At 46.5% G+C, this 19730-nt stretch overlaps 1 protein-coding gene across 2 annotated transcripts in view; it reads right to left on the minus strand.

Moving 5' to 3' along the window:
- Positions 1 to 19730, minus strand: part of XRN2 (5'-3' exoribonuclease 2) — a 363942-nt gene that overhangs the window by 53333 nt on the left and 290879 nt on the right. The window contains exons 26-27 of one of the 2 annotated variants that reach the window (XM_030196221.1): positions 5039 to 5170; positions 1362 to 1498 (exon numbers count right to left, since the gene is read on the minus strand). In XM_030196221.1, coding sequence (XP_030052081.1) covers positions 1362 to 1498; positions 5039 to 5170 — 269 coding nt within the window. Of the gene's footprint in view, positions 1 to 1361; positions 1499 to 5038; positions 5171 to 19730 lie in introns of those variants that run through there. The other variant, XM_030196223.1, reaches the window with a different exon arrangement.

Here is a 19730-nt window from a genome sequence, read left to right on the forward strand (position 1 = left end):
AGACAGCTTAAAAATTTTGGGAGTCATAATCGACCGAAATCTCACATTTGAAGATCATGCGAAAAATACAACAAAAAAAATATGTTCTGCTCAATGTGGAAACTTAAAAGAATCAAACCTTTCTTCCCAAGGGAAGTATTCTGCAGCCTAGTACAATCAATGGTATTAAGCCATCTAGACTACTGCAATGCCATTTATGCTGGATGTAAGGAACAAATCATCAAGAAGCTCCAAACCGCTCAAAATACAGCAGCCAGACTCATATTTGGGAAAGTGAAATACGAAAGCGCCAAACCCCTGAGAGAGAAACTACACTGGCTCCCACTAAAAGAATGAATCGCGTTCAAAGTCTGCATTACCCTAACTGCAAAGGGCTAAAATATAAATCCACATATGCGATCAGTTTCTCATACATCTGCACGCAGCTTTGGAACGCACTACCGAAGGCAATAAAAACAACGCAAGATCTAACTATCTTCCGAAGGCTACTGAAAACAGATCTGCTCAAGAACGCATACCATAAACATCCAGCTTAAATACTAAATAATAAGACTTTACATGACATAGACATAACTGGAACCCTATCATTTGTCTGATTAACCTCTTTGCCATTAATTAATAAGCATTACCACTTCAAACTTTATGTCGAATATGGTCACTCCATAGCAGATGATCTAAAGTATGATACAACCCAATTTCTTACTCAGGAACTTTCATGTATTACCATAATTTATTCTTCCTTACCATGTATATGCACATGATATATATGTTATGCTAAATGTATGTTACCATGTATGTATGCAACTTAACGCATTACCACTTGTAATCTGTTATCCGGAAATGGCAACTGCCATTAAGGCAAATGTAAGCCACATTGAGCCTGCAAATTGGTGGGAAAATGTGGGATACAAATGCTACAAATAATAATGCTACAAATAATCTTTATACTACTCCATTCATTATTAATGTATGCCAAAAGGAAAAGCCCAAAGCTAGGTATGAACTTCTTCAACTACTTTCTGTCTCTTGTTCTGTTCAACTTTTTATATTGTAAATCACAGTTTTGTAGGTTTCAGAAACTACAAGAAGATCTAAAGTTTTAACATAGGGATGGAGGAATAGCCCAGAGGTTAGTGATACATGTTGAGAACCACAGAAATGAAAATTCAAATCCTATGGATGCTCCTTGTAACCTCAGACAAGTCACTTAACCCTGCATTGCCTCAGGTACAAAATTAGATTGTAAGCACTCTAGGAATAGGGTTATACCTACAGTACTGAACATAAAACACTGAACTACTACTGAACACAGGTGTGTACTAAGTAATAATAAACTCGGTGATTCAAGAACAAACACTTACTTGGTAAAAGAGATGGAATCTGTGCTTGTGATCTTGCAGATGGTCTGTATGAATTTCCTGGATTATAAGCTCCAGGAGGTGGGGCACTGCTATATGGTCCACTTCCCGAATACCCTCTGTCTTTTGGCACAGCATGTCTGTAGAAAGATGGTTAATATATACAATTGTAATCAGTAAGCCATTTTACTAATACAGTTCATATCAGCATTAAAGCATTACAAGAGATGCCTGTAAGCCACTGCAGATGTAATACAGTAGTTACTATTTAGCAATAAACCACAGTTAAGAGATAATCACCCTGGATGATCCTATAACATGAAAAGTGGTCTATATCTATTTAATAATTTAGCATTATAATTTCATAGAAAATGTCACCATAATTGGCAAAATATATTTATTTTACATGGTGTTACGTTATTGTTTTAATTATCGTTGAAGTAGTTACAATGTATTTCAGTTTCCAAGGTTTTTTTAGGTTTTGTATATTATCCACTTCTATCATCTTTACATTGTACGTTATATATCCGATGGGGAGGTGGGATTGCGGGGTCAGATATCAATAAGGACAAAAAGAAAAAAAAATGTCACTAGTAAGCAGTGGTTCTCAACCCAGTCTTCAGGGCTGGTTTAAAGATATTTGAAATAAATATGCATAAGATTGATTTGCATGAGACTGAAGTATATGCAAATTAACTCATGCATATTCATTGTGGATATCCCCAAAACCAGACTGACGATGTATCCTGATGACTGAGCTGAAAATTATGGCAGAAGTCAAACAACATGTACATGCTCCTCCTTCCTCATTCTTCTTTGCTCAGCATTAGTCTACTCATTTAGATACCCAGTATCTTGTGGTAATTTGCCTTTATTTCACATAGTATTACCAAGTAGTTGTGCCGTAGTTGTCACTATAAGTGACATCCAGAGAAGACATTTTGAGCACTCAGAGGCCATAAAGCCAGATTTTACAAACATTTTGCCACATTTTGAGGGGCATTTTGCAAAAAAAAAAAAATCCAAAAATCCAGTGGTCATTTTCAAACCAGAAAAATGTCAATCTTTTTGGTTTGAAAATCATCCTATTTTAGAAGTTTTTGTGCTCAGTGCATTTTTTTACAGCAATTTTCAAACAAAAACCATCCAAGGAAACAAAAATGCACAAAAACAAGCTATTGGGATATCTGGGGGCCAGTCACAAAAAAGGACAGTGCCTTTGGTTAAGCTGTGCTAGCCAAACTGTCCATTTGAAGTGGCAACTCATACCTCCTTGTACTATGGGTTGCTTCCAAGTATGGGACAATACAAAAAGAAGAAAGCAGCAAACCTGTAAGTCACTCACTTACATGCCTGACTCAATCCTGCTTGTCGATGGAAAAAGCATTGTTATTCACCTCTAACAATTCTTATTTATTTATTGCATTTGTACCCCACATTTTCCCACCTATTTGTAGGCTCAATGTGGCTTACATAGTACCGTCAAAGGCGTTTGCCCAGTTGATGGATAACAAATACAAAGTTGTATAGTGATCGTATGATGTATAAGTGGAGGGTCGAAATGGATGAAGATTGCGTGTTGTCCTGTGTGATCATAGTCATGCTGTAGGTGAAGAGGGTTACGTGGGGTCATTGGGGTAGGCCTTTTTGAAGAGGTTGGTTTTTAGTGATTTCCTGAAGTTCAAGTGGTTGTGGATTGTTTTCACAGCTTTTGGGAGCCCATTCCATAGTTGTGCGCTTATGTAAGAGAAGCCGGCTGCATAAGTTGTTTTGTATTTCAGTCCTTTGCAATTTGGGTAGTGTAGGTTTAGGTAGGATCTTGATGATCTGACTTTGTTTCTTATTGGTAAGTCTATGAGGTCTGTCATGTATTCTGGGATTACGCCGTATATGATTATGTTACACAAGGTAGGGTTAAAAAAATTTAATGGCATCTTCCTTTGAGAAAATTATAAAATCTGAACTGCAATGCAAAACAAAGATCATCATGGTCTCACCACTTCAATTGTGTGACTTAATAGCGCTTAACCAAATGAAGCCACTCAGCATAAAACAGAAAAGCAGTCAAATATGCAGGACTCTATTAGAAGGCAGATTTTGTTTTTTTCCCTTGGACTGATTGTGCATACAACATCCATGGTTTAGTTTCTAATTTTACTGCTTCCTGTATTCTGTAGTTCTTCACTCCAAGTCAGCTAATTGTATACCAAAAAAAGTTCCATCTTTATATTACTCCATTCATTATTAATGCATGCCAAAAGGAAATGCCCCAAAGCTAGGTATGAGCTTCTTCAACTACTTTCTGTCTCTTGTTCTGTTCAACTTTTTATATTGTAAATCACGGTTTTGTAGGTTTCAGAAACTATAAGATCTAAATAAAGAAAGTTTTAACATAGGGATGGAGGAATAACCCAGTTGTTAGTGATGCACGTTGAGAACCACAGAAATGAGGATTCAAATCATTCGGATGCTCCTTGTGACCTCAGACAAGTGCCTTAACCCTGCATTGCCTCAGGTACAAAACTAGATTGTAAGCTCTCTAGGAATAGGGTTATACCTACAGCACTGAACATAAAAACACTGAACTACTGATCTTCAAAAAAAAAAAAAAAAAAATCGAAATACGAAAGAGCAACCCCACTGCTCGAAACACTACACTGGCTACCAATCAAGGCATGACTACTTTTCAAAGCAAGCACCCTAATCTACAAGATACTATTCAGAATGGCACCTGAATATATGCTTGACATGACTGAACTATCCCCAAGAAATACAAGCCCAGAAAACAGAAGCTATTTACTTCTACATCTACCCAACTGCAAAAACACTAACTACAAAACCATCTACACAGCAGGATTTAGCTACCTAGGTTGCGAATGATGGAACTCGATACCAAAAACCATAAGAAGCATTAGAAACCTCCTACAATTCAGGAAAGAAATGAAAACCCACCTCTTCAAAAAAAATTCTACAACTAAACACAAAACTACAATCACCTTCCCTCTGCAAATGTACCTCTTCAAAAACTATAAGAAGAGACATCACCAAAACTCTACAACTAAATACAAAAGCTACCACTATCTCATAAAAAAAATCTATGAATAACTACACAAACTACAGAAGCCCCCTCCACACTGCACAACACTATTGTAACTCCACTAAAATGAAAACTGTAAGGTAAATGTAAACTGCAATCTCCACAAATATGTAAACTGTAACCCACTTTGAACCAAAACTTGTTTTTGGATAATAGTGGTATTCAAGAATGCATGCATAAATAAACAAACAAACAAACCATTTTACAACCTGCAAGACAAGAGAAAAATGTTCTAGCATGGGTTAATGGTAAACCCTTAAGCAATTTCCAAAGAGCGGTGTTTTTAAATAACTAACACATACATATAATTATTGTCAGAATTAAGAGCAGCACACAAAAGCAAAGGTTAGAAATGAAAAGAATAAAATCTATCTGGCAAGCTGAAAGGCTCATGAACATTAAACTTTTTTTGAGAGGTACTACTCTTCAGAAGGACTGCACATTCCCTTACAGAAAACAACTGCTAACAAAATTGATGTTTAAGAAAATGTCAAGACACCTGTAAGCACATTTTCCAGTTTTGAAGCCTTAAAAGAATAGGGGACTACTGTTTTCATGACTAAGTGCTGCAAGCAGTACTTACCCCAAGGTTCTGAATGCTGAAGGATCTAAGTGAACTTGCTTTCTGTTCGGATTGAAGCCTATCTGTGGCCTCCAGGATCTGTCATTATTTGATTTTTCCCAGTCACCTGGCTTCAACGTTGGTGAAGGTTTTCTAAATAAAATAAGAAATCAAATCACTGGCCTGCAAAAGCAAAGCTGCTTACCAAAACAAGTTTCAGATTTATTATATACTTTCTATTCAGCTCTATGAACGAGCCATCTAGGTGGTTCACAGGCTAAAATAGAGAGGGAGAAAGTGTGTTTGAGACAAGATGAGATAGTGGGGTGAAGGAGGGCAGAACTACTATTTCAGATAGGAAAGAGAGGGAAGGGGTAAAACAACAGGTAACACCAGCATCTCTCAGAGATTTCTCAAAAAGATGAAATACTGGAAGTAGGTAAAAAAAAAAACCTTCCTGAAATAGAACTGATTTAACCAGCTGTCCTCTGAAGACAGCAGTTTATGGGTCATAAACTTGGCAGCAAACAAATGGGATTCTTCCAGAGCTTTTTGGAAAGATATACATTTTTCAGTTCTCATGCATGAAAGTTCCTGTGCTGTGAAACTGTGAGGGCTGTCTAAAGCAGGGGTGGTCAACCATGGTCCTTGAGGGCTACAACCCAATCAGGTTTTCAAGATTTCCACAATGAATATGCATGAGATATATTTGTACATAATGAAAAAGTACGTCATGTAAGTCAATCTCATGCATATTCACTGTGGAAATCTTAAAAACCCAAATAAGCTGTGGACCTCAAGAACTGTGGTTGTCCATCCTTATTCTAAAGGTTTGAATCTTCTTCAGGTTCAAGGCAACTGTTCTCTGCAATCCTGGGAATAAAAAGTTAAATCACATTTATGGAGGCATAGCTTAAGTAAAGATTCTCCAAATATAGCAGGATAACATGTCACACTGCCAAAATGCAAAATTTTTAATAGACTACTGAAAAAGCTTGCAAAAACTTTACTAAACATGTCAAAAAAACTCCAACTCTGATGTACATTGCCCTACTTCACCGCAGGTCTCATTCACGCTCAACTGACCAGCTCCAGAAAGCACATGGATATATGGGAGAACTGGCTCAGGCACAATAGATTAGTTCCAGACAATCAAGAAATGAAAATGGAAGGCAACTGTTATGATTGGGGTCTGAACCCCTCTCAAACTTACCTCTTTCCTGGGGGTCAGCTTCTTAGCTGGCTTCTGTTTCTTTGTCTGTCCTTTCTGAGCTGGCTCTGTCTCTCTGTGCAGGCAGCTTCCAGCAGCATGGCTCTAATTGTTTCACTATACTGCACCTGTGTGTGTGTTGCCTGAGTAGCTCTACCTCTCTTTGGGTGTACTGGCTTCAAGTGTTTCACGGTTTTGCATTGGTGTGGGTTGGGCCTCTCTGGGTCAGTGTGCTTTTGCCTAGGTCTAGGGAGTGTGACATCATCAGGGAGGGCCTTGATAAGGAAGTGGTGTTGTTTCCTTCAGAGCCTTTGCAACGGTGGTATTTGCTTTAGGTAGGGTGGTGCAGTGTGCACTTCTGACTTTGTGTCTAGTTTCCCTGCTTGCTTTTGCTAAGGTCCAGGTTAGTGTTAGTGCAGTGTGCACTGGTGTTTGTGTGTTTGGTTCCCCTGCTTTTCCCTCTTGGTTTTGGAAGCATTGCTGTGTGTAGGGCTTTGGAAGCTCTGGTGCTGATAGAAGTACTTCAGGGTTTGGTGTTGTTAGGAACACTGCAGAGTTTGCTGTTACCGTGTTTCCCCGAAAATAAGACACTGTCTTATATTAAATTTTGCTCCCCAAGACCTGCTAGGTCTTATTTTCAGGGGAGGCCTTATTTTTCGGGGAAACATCGGGGTCACTCCCCCCCCCCCCCGAGATCGCTGGCTCCCCTCCTCGATCGGTGGCTCCCCCTGCCCTCAGTCGCTCCCGGAAGTAACTAACCTCTTAAATGCTTCCTTTCACCATTCATCTTCGCACTCGCCGCAAGCAGCAGGGCAGGCCACTCCTTCCTTCCGTGTCCCGCCCTCGCCTGACGTAATGTAACGTCAGACGAGGGCGGGACACGGAAGGAAGGAGTGGCCAGCCCTGCTGCTTGCGGCGAGTGCGAAGGTGAAAGGAAGCGGTTAAGAGGTTGGTTCCGGGAGTGACTGAGGGCGGGGGGAGCCGCTGATCGAGGGGGGGAGCCGGCGATCTCGGGTGGGGGGGGGTGACCCCGATGTTTCCCCGAAAAATAAGGCCTCCCCTGCTAGGTCTTATTTTCGGGGGATGCCTTATATTTTCAAATTTAAGCAAGACCTCTACTAGGTCTTACTTTCGGAGGATGTCCTATTTTCGGGGAAACACGGTAGAAGTACTTCTGGTGTTTGTGCTTTTGGGAGCATGGCAGTCTTTGCTGTTGGTGTTTGGTGCTTTAGAAGCACTTTTGGCTTATGTGTTAGCTTCACTGCTTTTTCCTTGTGACTCCCCTGTCTTCCCTTTTAGTGCTAGGAGCTCTTCTGGTTGCTTGCCAGAGTAGTGCTTAGGAAGCACCTTGTTAGTTGTATCTAGCTTGCTAGAGCAGTGCTTAGGTAGCTGGTTAGTTCTGTGTTTAGCTTATTAGTATAAAGCTCTGCTTGTAGCTTGGTGCTTAGTAGCACCTGTGTTAGCTTTGTGTTTAGTTCCCTGCTCTGTTAGTTTAGGGCTTAGGAAGTCCCTTTCTTGAGCAGGGCTTAGGAGCTCTTGTTTAGTATAGGGCTTAGGAAGTCTTTTTGTCAGTTTACTGTTAGGAACACTCCTGCTGGTTTAAGGCTTGGGAGCACGTAGATCAGTTTAGGTTTAAGAGCACTTCTGTTTCCAGTCCTGGTCCCTGTGTCATCCGGTATAGGGTATGATACATACCTGTAGCAGTTGTTCTCCGAGGACAGCAGGCTGATTGTTCTCACGACTGGGTGACGTCCGCGGCAGCCCCCACCAACCGGAAGAAGCTTCGCGGGACGGTCGGCACGCAGGGCACGCCCACCGCGCATGCGCGGCCGTCTTCCCGCCCGTGCGCGACCGCTCCCGCCAGTTGAATGACAAGCAATAAAGTATGAAACACAACTCCAAAGGGGAGGAGGGAGGGTAGGTGAGAACAATCAGCCTGCTGTCCTCGGAGAACAACTGCTACAGGTATGTATCATACCCTTTCTCCGAGGACAAGCAGGCTGCTTGTTCTCACGACTGGGGTATCCCTAGCTCTCAGGCTCACTCAAAACAATAACCCAGGTCAATTGAACCTCGCAACGGCGAGGGTACAACAGAAATTGACCTACGAAGAACAACTAACTGAGAGTGCAGCCTGACCAGAATAAATTCGGGTCCTGGAGGGTGGAGTTGGATTTACACCCCAAACAGATTCTGCAGCACCGACTGCCCGAACCGACTGTCGCGTCGGGTATCCTGCTGGAGGCAGTAATGAGATGTGAATGTGTGGACAGATGACCACGTCGCAGCCTTGCAGATCTCTTCAATAGTGGCTGACTTCAAGTGGGCCACCGACGCTGCCATGGCTCTGACACTATGAGCCGTGACATGACCCTCAAGAGTCAGCCCAGCCTGGGCGTAAGTGAAGGAAATGCAATCTGCTAGCCAATTAGAGATGGTGCGTTTCCCGACAGCGACCCCTAGCCTGTTAGGGTCGAAGGAAATAAACAATTGGGCGGACTGTCTGTTGGGCTGTGTCCGCTCCAAGTAGAAGGCCAATGCTCTCTTGCAGTCCAATGTGTGCAACTGACGTTCAGCAGGGCGGGTATGCGGCCTGGGGAAGAAAGTTGGCAAGACAATTGACTGGTTAAGATGGAACTCCGACACCACCTTCGGCAGGAACTTTGGGTGGGTGCGGAGCACTACTCTGTTGTGATGAAATTTGGTATATGGAGCATGAGCTACCAGGGCTTGAAGCTCACTGACCCTACGAGCTGAAGTAACTGCCACCAAGAAAATGACCTTCCAGGTCAAGTACTTCAGATGGCAGGTATTCAGTGGCTCAAAAGGAGGTTTCATCAGCTGGGTGAGGACGACGTTGAGATCCCATGACACAGTAGGAGGCTTGATAGGGGGCTTTGACAAAAGCAAACCTCTCATGAATCGAACGACTAAAGGCTCTCCAGAGATGGCTTTACCTTCCACACGATAATGGTAAGCACTAATCGCACTAAGGTGATTCCTTACTGAGTTGGTCTTGAGGCCAGACTCCGATAAGTGCAGAAGGTATTCAAGCAGGTTCTGTGCAGGGCAAGAACGAGGTTCTAGGGCCTTGCTCTCACACCAGACGACAAACCTCCTCCACTTGAAAAAGTAACTCTTTTTAGTGGAATCCTTCCTAGAGGCAAGCAAGACCCGGGAGACACCCTCAGACAGACCCAACGCAGCGAAGTCTACGCCCTCAACATCCAGGCCGTGAGAGCCAGAGACTGAAGGTTGGGGTGCAGCAACGCTCCGTCGTTCTGCGAAATGAGAGTCGGAAAACACTCCAATCTCCACGGTTCTTCGGAGGACAACTCCAGAAGAAGAGGGAACCAGATCTGACGGGGCCAAAAGGGCGCTATCAGAATCATGGTGCCTCGGTCTTGCTTGAGCTTCAGTAAGGTCTTCCCCACCAAAGGTATGGGAGGATAAGCATACAGGAGGCCGGTCCCCCAATGAAGGAGAAAGGCATCTGACGCTAGCCTGCCGTGTGTCTGAAGTCTGGAACAGAACAGAGGCAGCTTGTGGTTGGTCTGAGAGGCGAAAAGATCCACCGAGGGGGTGCCCCACTCTCGGAAGATCTTGCGTACCACTCTGGAATGGAGCGACCACTCGTGCGGTTGCATGACTCTGCTCAGTCTGTCGGCCAGACTGTTGTTTACGCCTGCCAGGTACGTGGCTTGGAGAAGCATGCTGTGCCGGCATGCCCAGCGCCACATCCCGACGGCTTCCTGACACAGGGGGCGAGATCCGGTGCCCCCCTGCTTGTTGACGTAATACATTGCAACCTGATTGTCTGTCCGAATTTGGATAATTTGGCAGGACAGCCGATCTCTGAAAGCCTTCAGTGCGTTCCAGATCGCTCGGAGCTCCAGGAGGTTGATCTGCAGATCCTTTTCCTGGAGGGACCACATACCCTGGGTGTGAAGCCCATCGACATGGGCTCCCCACCCCAGGCGAGATGCATCCGTTGTCAGCACTTTCGTGGGCTGCGGAATTTGGAATGGACGTCCCAGGGTCAAATTGGTCCGTATGGTCCACCAGAGCAGTGAAGTGCGGCAACTGGTGGAGAGGCGGATGACATCCTCTAGATTCCCGGTGGCTTGGAACCACTGGGAAGCTAGGGTCCATTGAGCAGATCTCATGTGAAGACGAGCCATGGGAGTCACATGAACTGTGGAGGCCATATGACCCAGAAGTCTCAACATCTGCCGAGCCGTGATCTGCTGAGACGCTCTGGTCTGCGAAGCCAGGGCCAAGAGATTGGTGGCCCTCGCTTCGGGAAGGTAGGCCTGAGCCGTCTGGGAAGTCAGCAGCGCTCCTATGAATTCCAGAGACTGAGTTGGCTGGAGATGGGACTTTGGGTAATTTATCACAAACCCCAGCAGCTCCAGAAGTTGAATAGTGCACTGCATGGACCGGAGGGCTCCTGCCTCCGAGGTGTTCTTGACCAGCCAATCGTCGAGATATGGGAACACGTGCACTCCCAGCTTGCGCAGGTAGGCCGCTACCACCACGAGGCACTTTGTAAACACTCGTGGGGCAGAGGCCAGCCCAAAGGGCAGCACACAATACTGAAAGTGCCGTGCGCCCAGGCGGAATCTGAGATACTGTCTGTGAGCTGGCAGTATCGGGATGTGAGTGTATGCGTCTTTTAAATCCAGGGAACATAGCCAATCGTTTTTCTGAATCATTGGCAGAAGGGTGCCCAAGGAAAGCATCCTGAACTTTTCTTTGACCAGGAATTTGTTCAGGCCTCTCAGGTCTAGGATGGGACGCATCCCCCCTGTTTTCTTTTCCACAAGGAAGTACCTGGAATAGAATCCCTGCCCTTCCTGCCCGGGTGGTACGGGCTCGACCGCATTGGCGCTGAGAAGGGCGGAGAGTTCCTCTGCAAGTACCTGCTTGTGATGGGAGCTGAAAGACTGAGCTCCCGGAGGACAATTTGGAGGCAGGGAGGCCAAATTCAGGGCGTATCCGCACCGCACTATTTGGAGAACCCACTGGTCGGAGGTTATGAGAGGCCACCTTTGGTGAAAGAATTTTAACCTCCCTCCGACCGGCAGGTCGTCCGGTACGGACACTTGTAGGGCGGCTATGTTCCCGTGGATCCAGTCAAAAGCCCGTCCCCGGCTTTTGCTGTGGAGGCGCAGGGGGCTGCTTAGGCGCACGCTGTTGACGGGAACGAGCGCGCTGGGGCTGTCCCTGTGCCTGACGAGGCCTTCGGGCCGGCTGGTTGTACCTACGCTTCGCAAAAGAATAGGGTGCAGCCTGCCGGACCCGGGAAAAAACGCCCGCCCGTGGGGGCGGGTGCTGAAGGCGCCCGGTGGGAGAGCTTGTCGAGAGCGGTTTCCCGCTGATGCAGTTGGTCAACCATCTGCTCGACCTTTTCACCAAAAATGTTATCCCCCCGGCAAGGGACGTCAGCCAGTCTCTGCTGGGTGCGGTTGTCCAGGTCAGAGGCACGCAGCCATGAGAGCCTGCGCATCACTATACCTTGGGCCGCAGCACGAGATGCCACGTCACAGGTGTCAAAAATCCCCCTGGACAGGAACTTTCTGCACGCCTTCAGCTGCCTGACCACCTCCTGATATGGCCTGGACTGCTCCGGCGGGAGCTTATCGACCAGGTCCGCCAGCTGTTGCACATTGGTCCGCATGTGGATGCTCATATAGAGCAGGTAGGATTGGATGCGGGTCACGAGCATGGAGGATTGGTAGGCCTTCCTCCCAAACGAGTCCAGAGTGCGAGACTCCCGCCCCGGGGGCGCCGAGGCGGTATCCCTCGAACTCCGTGCCCTCTTGAGAGCAGAATCCACGACCGCTGAGTCATGGGGCAACTGGGGCCGCATGAGCTCTGGGTCAGAGTGGATCCTGTACTGGGACTCTGCTTTCTTGGGAATGGTGGGCTTAGTTAATGGTCGCACCCAGTTCCGAAGCAGCGTCTCCTTCAGGACATTGTGCAGCGGTACCGTGGAGGACTCTCTAGGTGGTGATGGATAGTCGAGGACCTCGAGCATCTCGGCCCTCGGCTCTTCCACAGAGACCACGGGGAAGGGAATGCTGATAGACATATCCCGCACAAAGGAGGCAAAGGAGAGACTCTCAGGAGGGGAGAGTTTCCTCTCCGGTGACGGCGTGGGGTCCGAGGGAAGGCCCGTAGACTCCTCTGAGGAGAAATATCTCGGGTCCTCCTCTTCCCCCCACGAGTCCTCATCCTCGGTATCGGACATTAGCTCATGTAGCTGAGTCCGGTACCGGGCCCGGCTCGACGTCGAGGCACCGAGGTCTCGGTGTCGTCGAGCGGTGGACTCCCGCGCCGGCGGGGACGGAGCTCCCTCCATCGACGTCGACGGGGACTCCACCTGCGTGGCGGTCGAGACCGGCACCGCAAGCGGCGGCGGTGTCGACAGCCCCGGCGCCGGGCTAGAGCTCGCCGGCGCCACAGTCATCGGCGTCGGGGGCGCAAGCACCCCCGACGCCGGCACAGCCTGGCGCATCAGCCCTTCCAGGATCCCCGGAAGGATGGCTCTGAGGCACTCGTCCAGGCCCGCTGCCGGGAAAGGCGGTGGGGCCGGTAAGGGTGTCGGTGCCAGAAGCTGCTGGGGGCCAGGAGACGGCACCGAGGTGCCGGAACCCCGACGCGTCGGTACCTCCACCACCGACGGAGATCTCTCCTCTCTGCGATGACGCTTCGGCGTCGACTCCTCTTCAGGGTGCACCGAGGGCTCCCGGTGACGGCGCTTTTTGTCCTTTTTCCGGTGCACGTCACCGGCGCCGGAGGGCATGGAGGAGGAGGAGGTCGATCCCCCTCGGTCTCGAGGTACCGGGTCCGACAGGGTTCGGTCCCGTGGCTCACGAGCTGAGGGAGTGACCGGGGCCGACTGCCCACGCGGCCTCTCAACCCCACTCTCTCCGGCGGACCGGCGGGCCGACGGGACCTGTTCTCCTGGGGTCGCTGCCATCGGTGCCGATGTCTCGGGCATCGATACCGGTACCGAAGAACCGGCCTTCGATACCGATGCCGTCGAGGTCGACGTCGAGGGGCCGGCGCAAGTTCCAAAAAGACGGTCCCGTAGAACTTGCCTCGCAACCTGAGTCCGTTTCCGGAGACCGAGACACAAAGCACACGACTTGAGATTGTGCTCCGGCCCGAGGCACTGGAGGCACCAAGCGTGGGTGTCGGTCTGCGAGATCGGCCGGCCGCAGCGACCACACTTTTTAAATCCACTCGGGACCTTCGAGGACATCGACGGAAAAATCGCGTCGGCGAAGTCAAAGTCGGCAATGGTGGCTAAAATCACACCACGAAAAAACAAACCGACCGAGCGGCCACTAGGCCGCAACGTGGCGTCCCCGCTAGAAGCGAGGGAAAAGGGGAGCGCGTGCTCCACACGCGCGAAATCCCTTTTTTTTTTTTTTTTTTTTTTTTTAACAAAAGAAAAGAAAAGAGGAAACCGAACGGGAATCCAAAAGCGACGATCCGCGTAAACGCGGTCGAAAAATCCGGCGGCTGAACAGAGAGAGAGGCAATTGCACAACTCTCTCCAGTCGCGGAAAAAAAGTAACTGGCGGGAGCGGTCGCGCACGGGCGGGAAGACGGCCGCGCATGCGCGGTGGGCGTGCCCTGCGTGCCGACCGTCCCGCGAAGCTTCTTCCGGTTGGTGGGGGCTGCCGCGGACGTCACCCAGTCGTGAGAACAAGCAGCCTGCTTGTCCTCGGAGAACCAGTAAGTCCTGCCGGCTACTCGAACCTAGGAGCTCAACTCTTGGGGGGGCTTAGTAGCTAAGCGCAGGTGAAGCTGTGTGGACCAGTCCGGTGTGCTCCAGTCCGGTGTTCCAGTCCTGTGTCCTCCAGTCCGGGGAATTCCAGTCCAGGATTCCAGTCTGTGTGTTCCGGCTCGCTGGGCGGTGCCTGCAGTCCCTGCCGGTGCCGGTGTGTTTGCCCAGCGTTGATTGGTGGGTTTTGCCTGCTGTTGTCGCTCCTCGTCAGAAGCCCAAGGGCTCACGTTTGCTCCAGAGCCCGGTCCCGCGGACTCTGTACCTGAGAACCTGACAGCAACTAAGTCCCTACCTGCACAGAGATACATAAGTTGTACCTGGGAGGGAGTGAAGTAATACACAGCTATGCAATCATGCAGATTACATGGTTCACTCCCTATCATTCTGCTGTCCAAAGAGCACATCTGTTACAGGTAAGCAACTTTGCTTTCTCCAAGGACAAGAAAGATTGACCACTAATATGTAGTTATCCCAAACTGAACTGTAATTATTTATTGCTTATATCTGTGTTTGTTATATTTGCTGTACATTGCCTGGGGTGAATTCTATCAAAAAAAGGTGGCAAATAAATCTTAATCATAAATAAAGGGGCAAATTAGATTGCTACACCTCTGAGCTTCAATGTTCATTGGATTCTATTAAAAGTTATGTGGTGTGCCTGAATTGCTGAATCTTGATTTCTAGCATCCATTTGAGGTTGAGAGGGTTCCAGGCCGACTAACCAATGCAATGTGGAGACCGCGCCCTTTCTTGTTAAGGGTGTTACCCACAAGTTCTGGATATTTTATTGAAGGCCTGATCTCATTTTATTTATTATTTATTTGGATTTTGCGCGCACCTTTTTCAGTAGTAGCTCAAGGTGAGTTTCATTTAGGTACACTGTTGCCCTGTCCCTGGAGGGCTTACAATCTAAGTTTGTACCTAAGGCAATGGAGGGTTAAGTGACTTGCCCAAGATCACAAGGAGCAGCAGCAGGATTGGAACTGGCCACCTCTGGATGTCAAGACTGGTGCTCTAACCACTAGGCCACTCCTCCACTGTGGAATGGCACTAAGCTCAGTATTATGCTGGCTTTGATAAAGAAACTGCAGAGCTTCATAAGTGACTCCTGGCATTGCGGCCAATGTTGAAACAGTCAGGAGCACAATATGGGCTCTTCTTTCCGGCAATAATAAAACTTCCCAATTTGAGGGCCTCGGAGTGCTGTGAGACTTCATCAATAGCACCACTGGCGCAGTGTGCTGAGAATTAATAGAGGGTTTCTTTTTTTCATCATCTCCTCATCTTGTTGTCATTTGATGTGTGGCTTTATTACTGCTTTGATTTTGATATGTAATGTAATGTAGGGAATTTGATATGCTGAAGGTTCAATGTTTTGCTTTATTTGTTGGAAAGTATAATTGCAGGTTGAGTTTGTGCCCTATATTTTTGTAACAGGTCTTCTTTAAGTTATTGATGTTAATGACCGGGAAGAAGGTCTGTAAGTGATTGATGCAGTGCTAGGCAAGTGTTTGAGATAAATGTAGAATGCTAGTGTGCCTGTATGTCTGTAATGTATGTATGAGAGACATAAGAACTACGGTATCAGAGTACAATTTTAGAACTAACTATATTATAACCTCGTGGGGCTGATGAAGTTTTATTCTCTCAATGTAAATGGCCTAAACCATTGTCTTTGCCTTAATCCTCTGGCCAACAAGTTCCCCACTTTATTACTGAATTCAAAGAATTTTTGTTGCATCAAACTCCTGGCGTATTCCATCCTTCTCATTTGTATTTTATTCAGTTCTGCTCTACATTTCTGTAGCTCCTAGAGTGAGATTGCATCCCCCTTTTCCTGATGAGTGGTTTCTAACTTTGCCAAATTCTGTCTAATATCCACCTCATGCGCTTCCCTTTCTCGTTTGCGCTGGGCTCCACTCTTTATGAGATGCCCCCGAACCACTGTCTTAAGGGCGTCCCACAGAATCCCTTCCGTGACTGCTCCATTATCATTATATTTTAAATATTCTATGATTATATTTCTCACCTCCTGACACTCCCCTTCGGCATCCAACAATGATTCATTAAGCCTCCATACGGTTTTTCTGAAATTTCCACCAAACCCCCTCAATGTAACCCATATAGGGGCATGATCCGAAATATGCATAATATCAATCCCCGAATCCCGCATGTCCCTCCACATAGAGCGACTACACCATATCGCATCAATTCTGGTGTAAGCCTGCTGGGCATGGGAGTAGAACGAGAAGGTCTTTTGCCCCGGGTGTTCCTACCTCCAGACAGCCACCAGGTCTAGCTCATTCATTAATTTGGAAAACTTTTCTCTTATATATTGTGTATCTCTATCCTGTCCCTTTGAGTGGTCCAGCTTACATGCCGGAAAATTAAAATCCCCTCCCAAAACTATTTGAATACCTGCAAACCGTACTATGTCCAATCTTAGCGACTCAAAAAAGGCCCCCTGCCCTACATTAGGTGCATAAACATTAATGAATGTAATAGCTTTGTTTTTAATCTTACCCTTAACTGCCAACCACCTTCCCTCCCTTCCGTGAATTACTTCCTGCATCCTAAATTGCAAGTGGTCTTTAACGTAAATTGCCAACCCCCATGTTTTACTTCCTTTAATATCAGCCAGTAGCCAGCATTCTCCTAACCCCTTATATTTAATTAAGGATTCCTCCCGCTTCCTTATGCGTGTTCCCTGTAGCATTATTGCATCCCAATTCATTTTACGTAATTCCCGAAACATTCCTGTTTCCCTGGGTTATTTAAACTATTAACATTCCAAACCCCTATCTGCAACCCCCCCTCCACCCCTCCCTTTTTAACCCCTCCAACCGGCCTTGTTCCCTTCCAGCCAGTTATATCCCTGAGGAAGTGCGCCCCTGCCAGAGATTCGCTCATGAGTTCCATCCCTCCCCCACAGTTACCATCTTGCTGTCCTGTTCAAGCCTTAAACCCTTCTCCTCTGAGCTCATATATCCCTGATAAATACAACCCTCATACAGCATTTTAAGGCTGATAAATTACATAAGTCAACCCTTTCACCATGTCCATATCAGGTCACTTTCGACTGGGGCCCTCTTCCTGCTCTTTGCCATCCAGATCGCTCTCTGGGGGTCAAGCCTTCCTTCTGAGGGTGCCGTTTAGCTACCTTACTCGGTAGATCCGAGCAACCCATGTCTCTCACCATGGTCCAGGCTCCCTTGGGTGCTTGAAGTCGTCGAGTCTTATCCCCCACTGTGATCTGTATTCCAAACGGGAATAGCCAATGATATCTCAAGCCAGCCTTTTGTAGATACTGCGTGACCTCTTTGAATTCTCTTCTGTAGCGTCTTACCCGCCAGATCCTGGAAAATCTTAGGTTGGCAATTGTTCCAGGTCCAGTCTCCCTTGACTCTAGCTTTTCTCCATATTTCTTCTTTAATCCTGTAATCGTGGAAAGATGCAATGATGTCCCTGGGCTGGCCCCCTCTCTATGGGCCTAAGCTCCGATGTGCCCTATCCACTTTAATTCTGGCCAAATTCTGTTGTTCTCCTCCACTGTCTGGCCCCATGATTGATTCACACAGTTCTTGCACAACCTTAATCGAGTCTTTAAACTGCTCGTCTTCAGGGATCCCTTTGAAGCACAAGTTACAGCGGCGAGACCTGTTTTCTAGATCTTCCATCTGTGTCTCCAGGTCTGTTCTCAGTTGTTTCTCCTTTTTGAGCACCGCCTGCAAGCTCCGCACTTCCAGCTCCATGTTGTCAACCTTCTCCTCCGTTTCCGCCATGCGGTTGCCAATCTCTTTCATCTCCTCATGTAATTCTCCTACCGCCGTTTCAATACTCCTTCTGGTAGCTATCATTTCTGCTTTCAGGTCTTTGAACCACCGAGCCACATCCATCTTGCCCAATTCTGCTTCAGGGATGCTAGGCTCTTGGGGTCCAGTTCCGAGTCCGAATCTCCGGTCGCCATTTTTGTTCCTCACGCCACAGCTCTCGAGCCAGCGCTTTTCCCTGTCCCCGAGTTCTCCGCGGAGAATTTAAATTTCGCGAGTTTCTTCCGCGCCGCTATGCTATCGCTTTTTTGCTTGATGATATTTATTTTTAGAACGCTGCTTATTTCGAGGGGTAAGCCACTAAATAGCTCTAGCTTCAGCCGAGCATAACTTTCAAGCGGCCATCTCTGCTCGCTGACGTCACTTCCTCCCTCGAGAGACTGTTTTTATTCTGCAGCAGTGGCAAAAAATGTAGTGTGGCTATATTACTAAGTAGTTACAATATCAGATGCTAGCACAACAGAGGGATAATGAGGGTAGATGGCTCTAGTTAGATATCAAAATTGGGAACCAGACCCTAAAGCTGCTCAATGTACGTATATCCTCTCGAATGAAGCAAAACATTTATTCAGATTCTAAGTACTCAGTTAATTGGAAGAGACACTTCTAATCTGATCTTGGCAGGGAAAGATTTCATCTTTTGTTCATATTTACATCAATCTTTTTCAAGCATTATTTTTTTTGTATCAAAAACTCTAGTACAGGTGATAAGTGAAGTGAGGTGATTAAATTTGCAGATGACAAAACTATGCCAAGTTGTTAAATCACATGTGGACTGTGAGAAGTTACTGGAGGACCTTTGGAAGCCAGAAGACTGGGCATCCAACTGGTAAATGAAATTTCAAGTGGAAAAGTGCAAATTGATAAACATTGGGAAGAATAATTTAAAAAACAGCTACATGATGTTAGGTTCCACATTAGGAAAAGATCTAGATGCCATTGTGGACAATATGTTGAATTCTTCTGCACAGTGTGCGGCTGCAGCCAAAAAAACACAAACAAAATGTTTGGAAGTCTTTGAAAGGAATAGAAAATAAAACAAACAATATTACAGTGCCTCTGTATCGCTCCATCGTGCAACCTCACATTGAGTATTATGTGCAATTTGTGTCACCACATCTCAAAAAAGATATAGCAAAATTAGAAAAGGTACAAAGGGCAGCAGCCAAAATGATCAAGAGGTTTGAACTCTCACATCAGGACAGGCATAAGACTCTTCGAAAAGACAGCTGAGGGGGAATTTGAATGAAGTCTATAAAATCCTGAGTGGAGTAGAACAGGTTAATGTGAGTTGATTGTTTATGCTTTCAAAAACTACAAAGACTAGGGGACACTCTAAGAAGTTACATGGTAATATTTTTAAAATAAATAGAAGAAAATATTTTTTTCACCCAATGAATTGTTAAGCTCTGGAACTCATTGCCAGAGGATGCGGTACAAGCAGTTATCAAATCTGGATTTATTTCTCCCAAGTTTTACTTATATTTGATAAATTTATATTTGATATTTGATTGTTCCTGTAAGTAATATATGTAAACTGCATCGACTGTAGCACAGAAAGGTGGTATATATCAAGAATGAATGACAATGTAATCATGAGTTACAACAGTTAGAGAAGGAAATTAAACATTTTGAGGGATCACTGGCACAGAGATGGGATAGTACAATTTTGAATACATTCCCCCACAATATTCAAAAGCATTTAACCGGCCAGGATCGGTACCTGACTGGTTAAATGCCCCACAACTGATTATTCACGAATTTTCAGTGGGACATAGCTGGCTATCCACCGATTTTCAGCATGAGTTTGGTAAGATGCTGACAACCTTATATAAAGAACTAAGAGACACGGAAACCCTGAGCACTCATATG

This window comes from Microcaecilia unicolor, chromosome 3 (genome assembly GCF_901765095.1).
Source record: "Microcaecilia unicolor chromosome 3, aMicUni1.1, whole genome shotgun sequence".
In the NCBI taxonomy this organism is placed as follows: domain Eukaryota; kingdom Metazoa; phylum Chordata; class Amphibia; order Gymnophiona; family Siphonopidae; genus Microcaecilia; species Microcaecilia unicolor.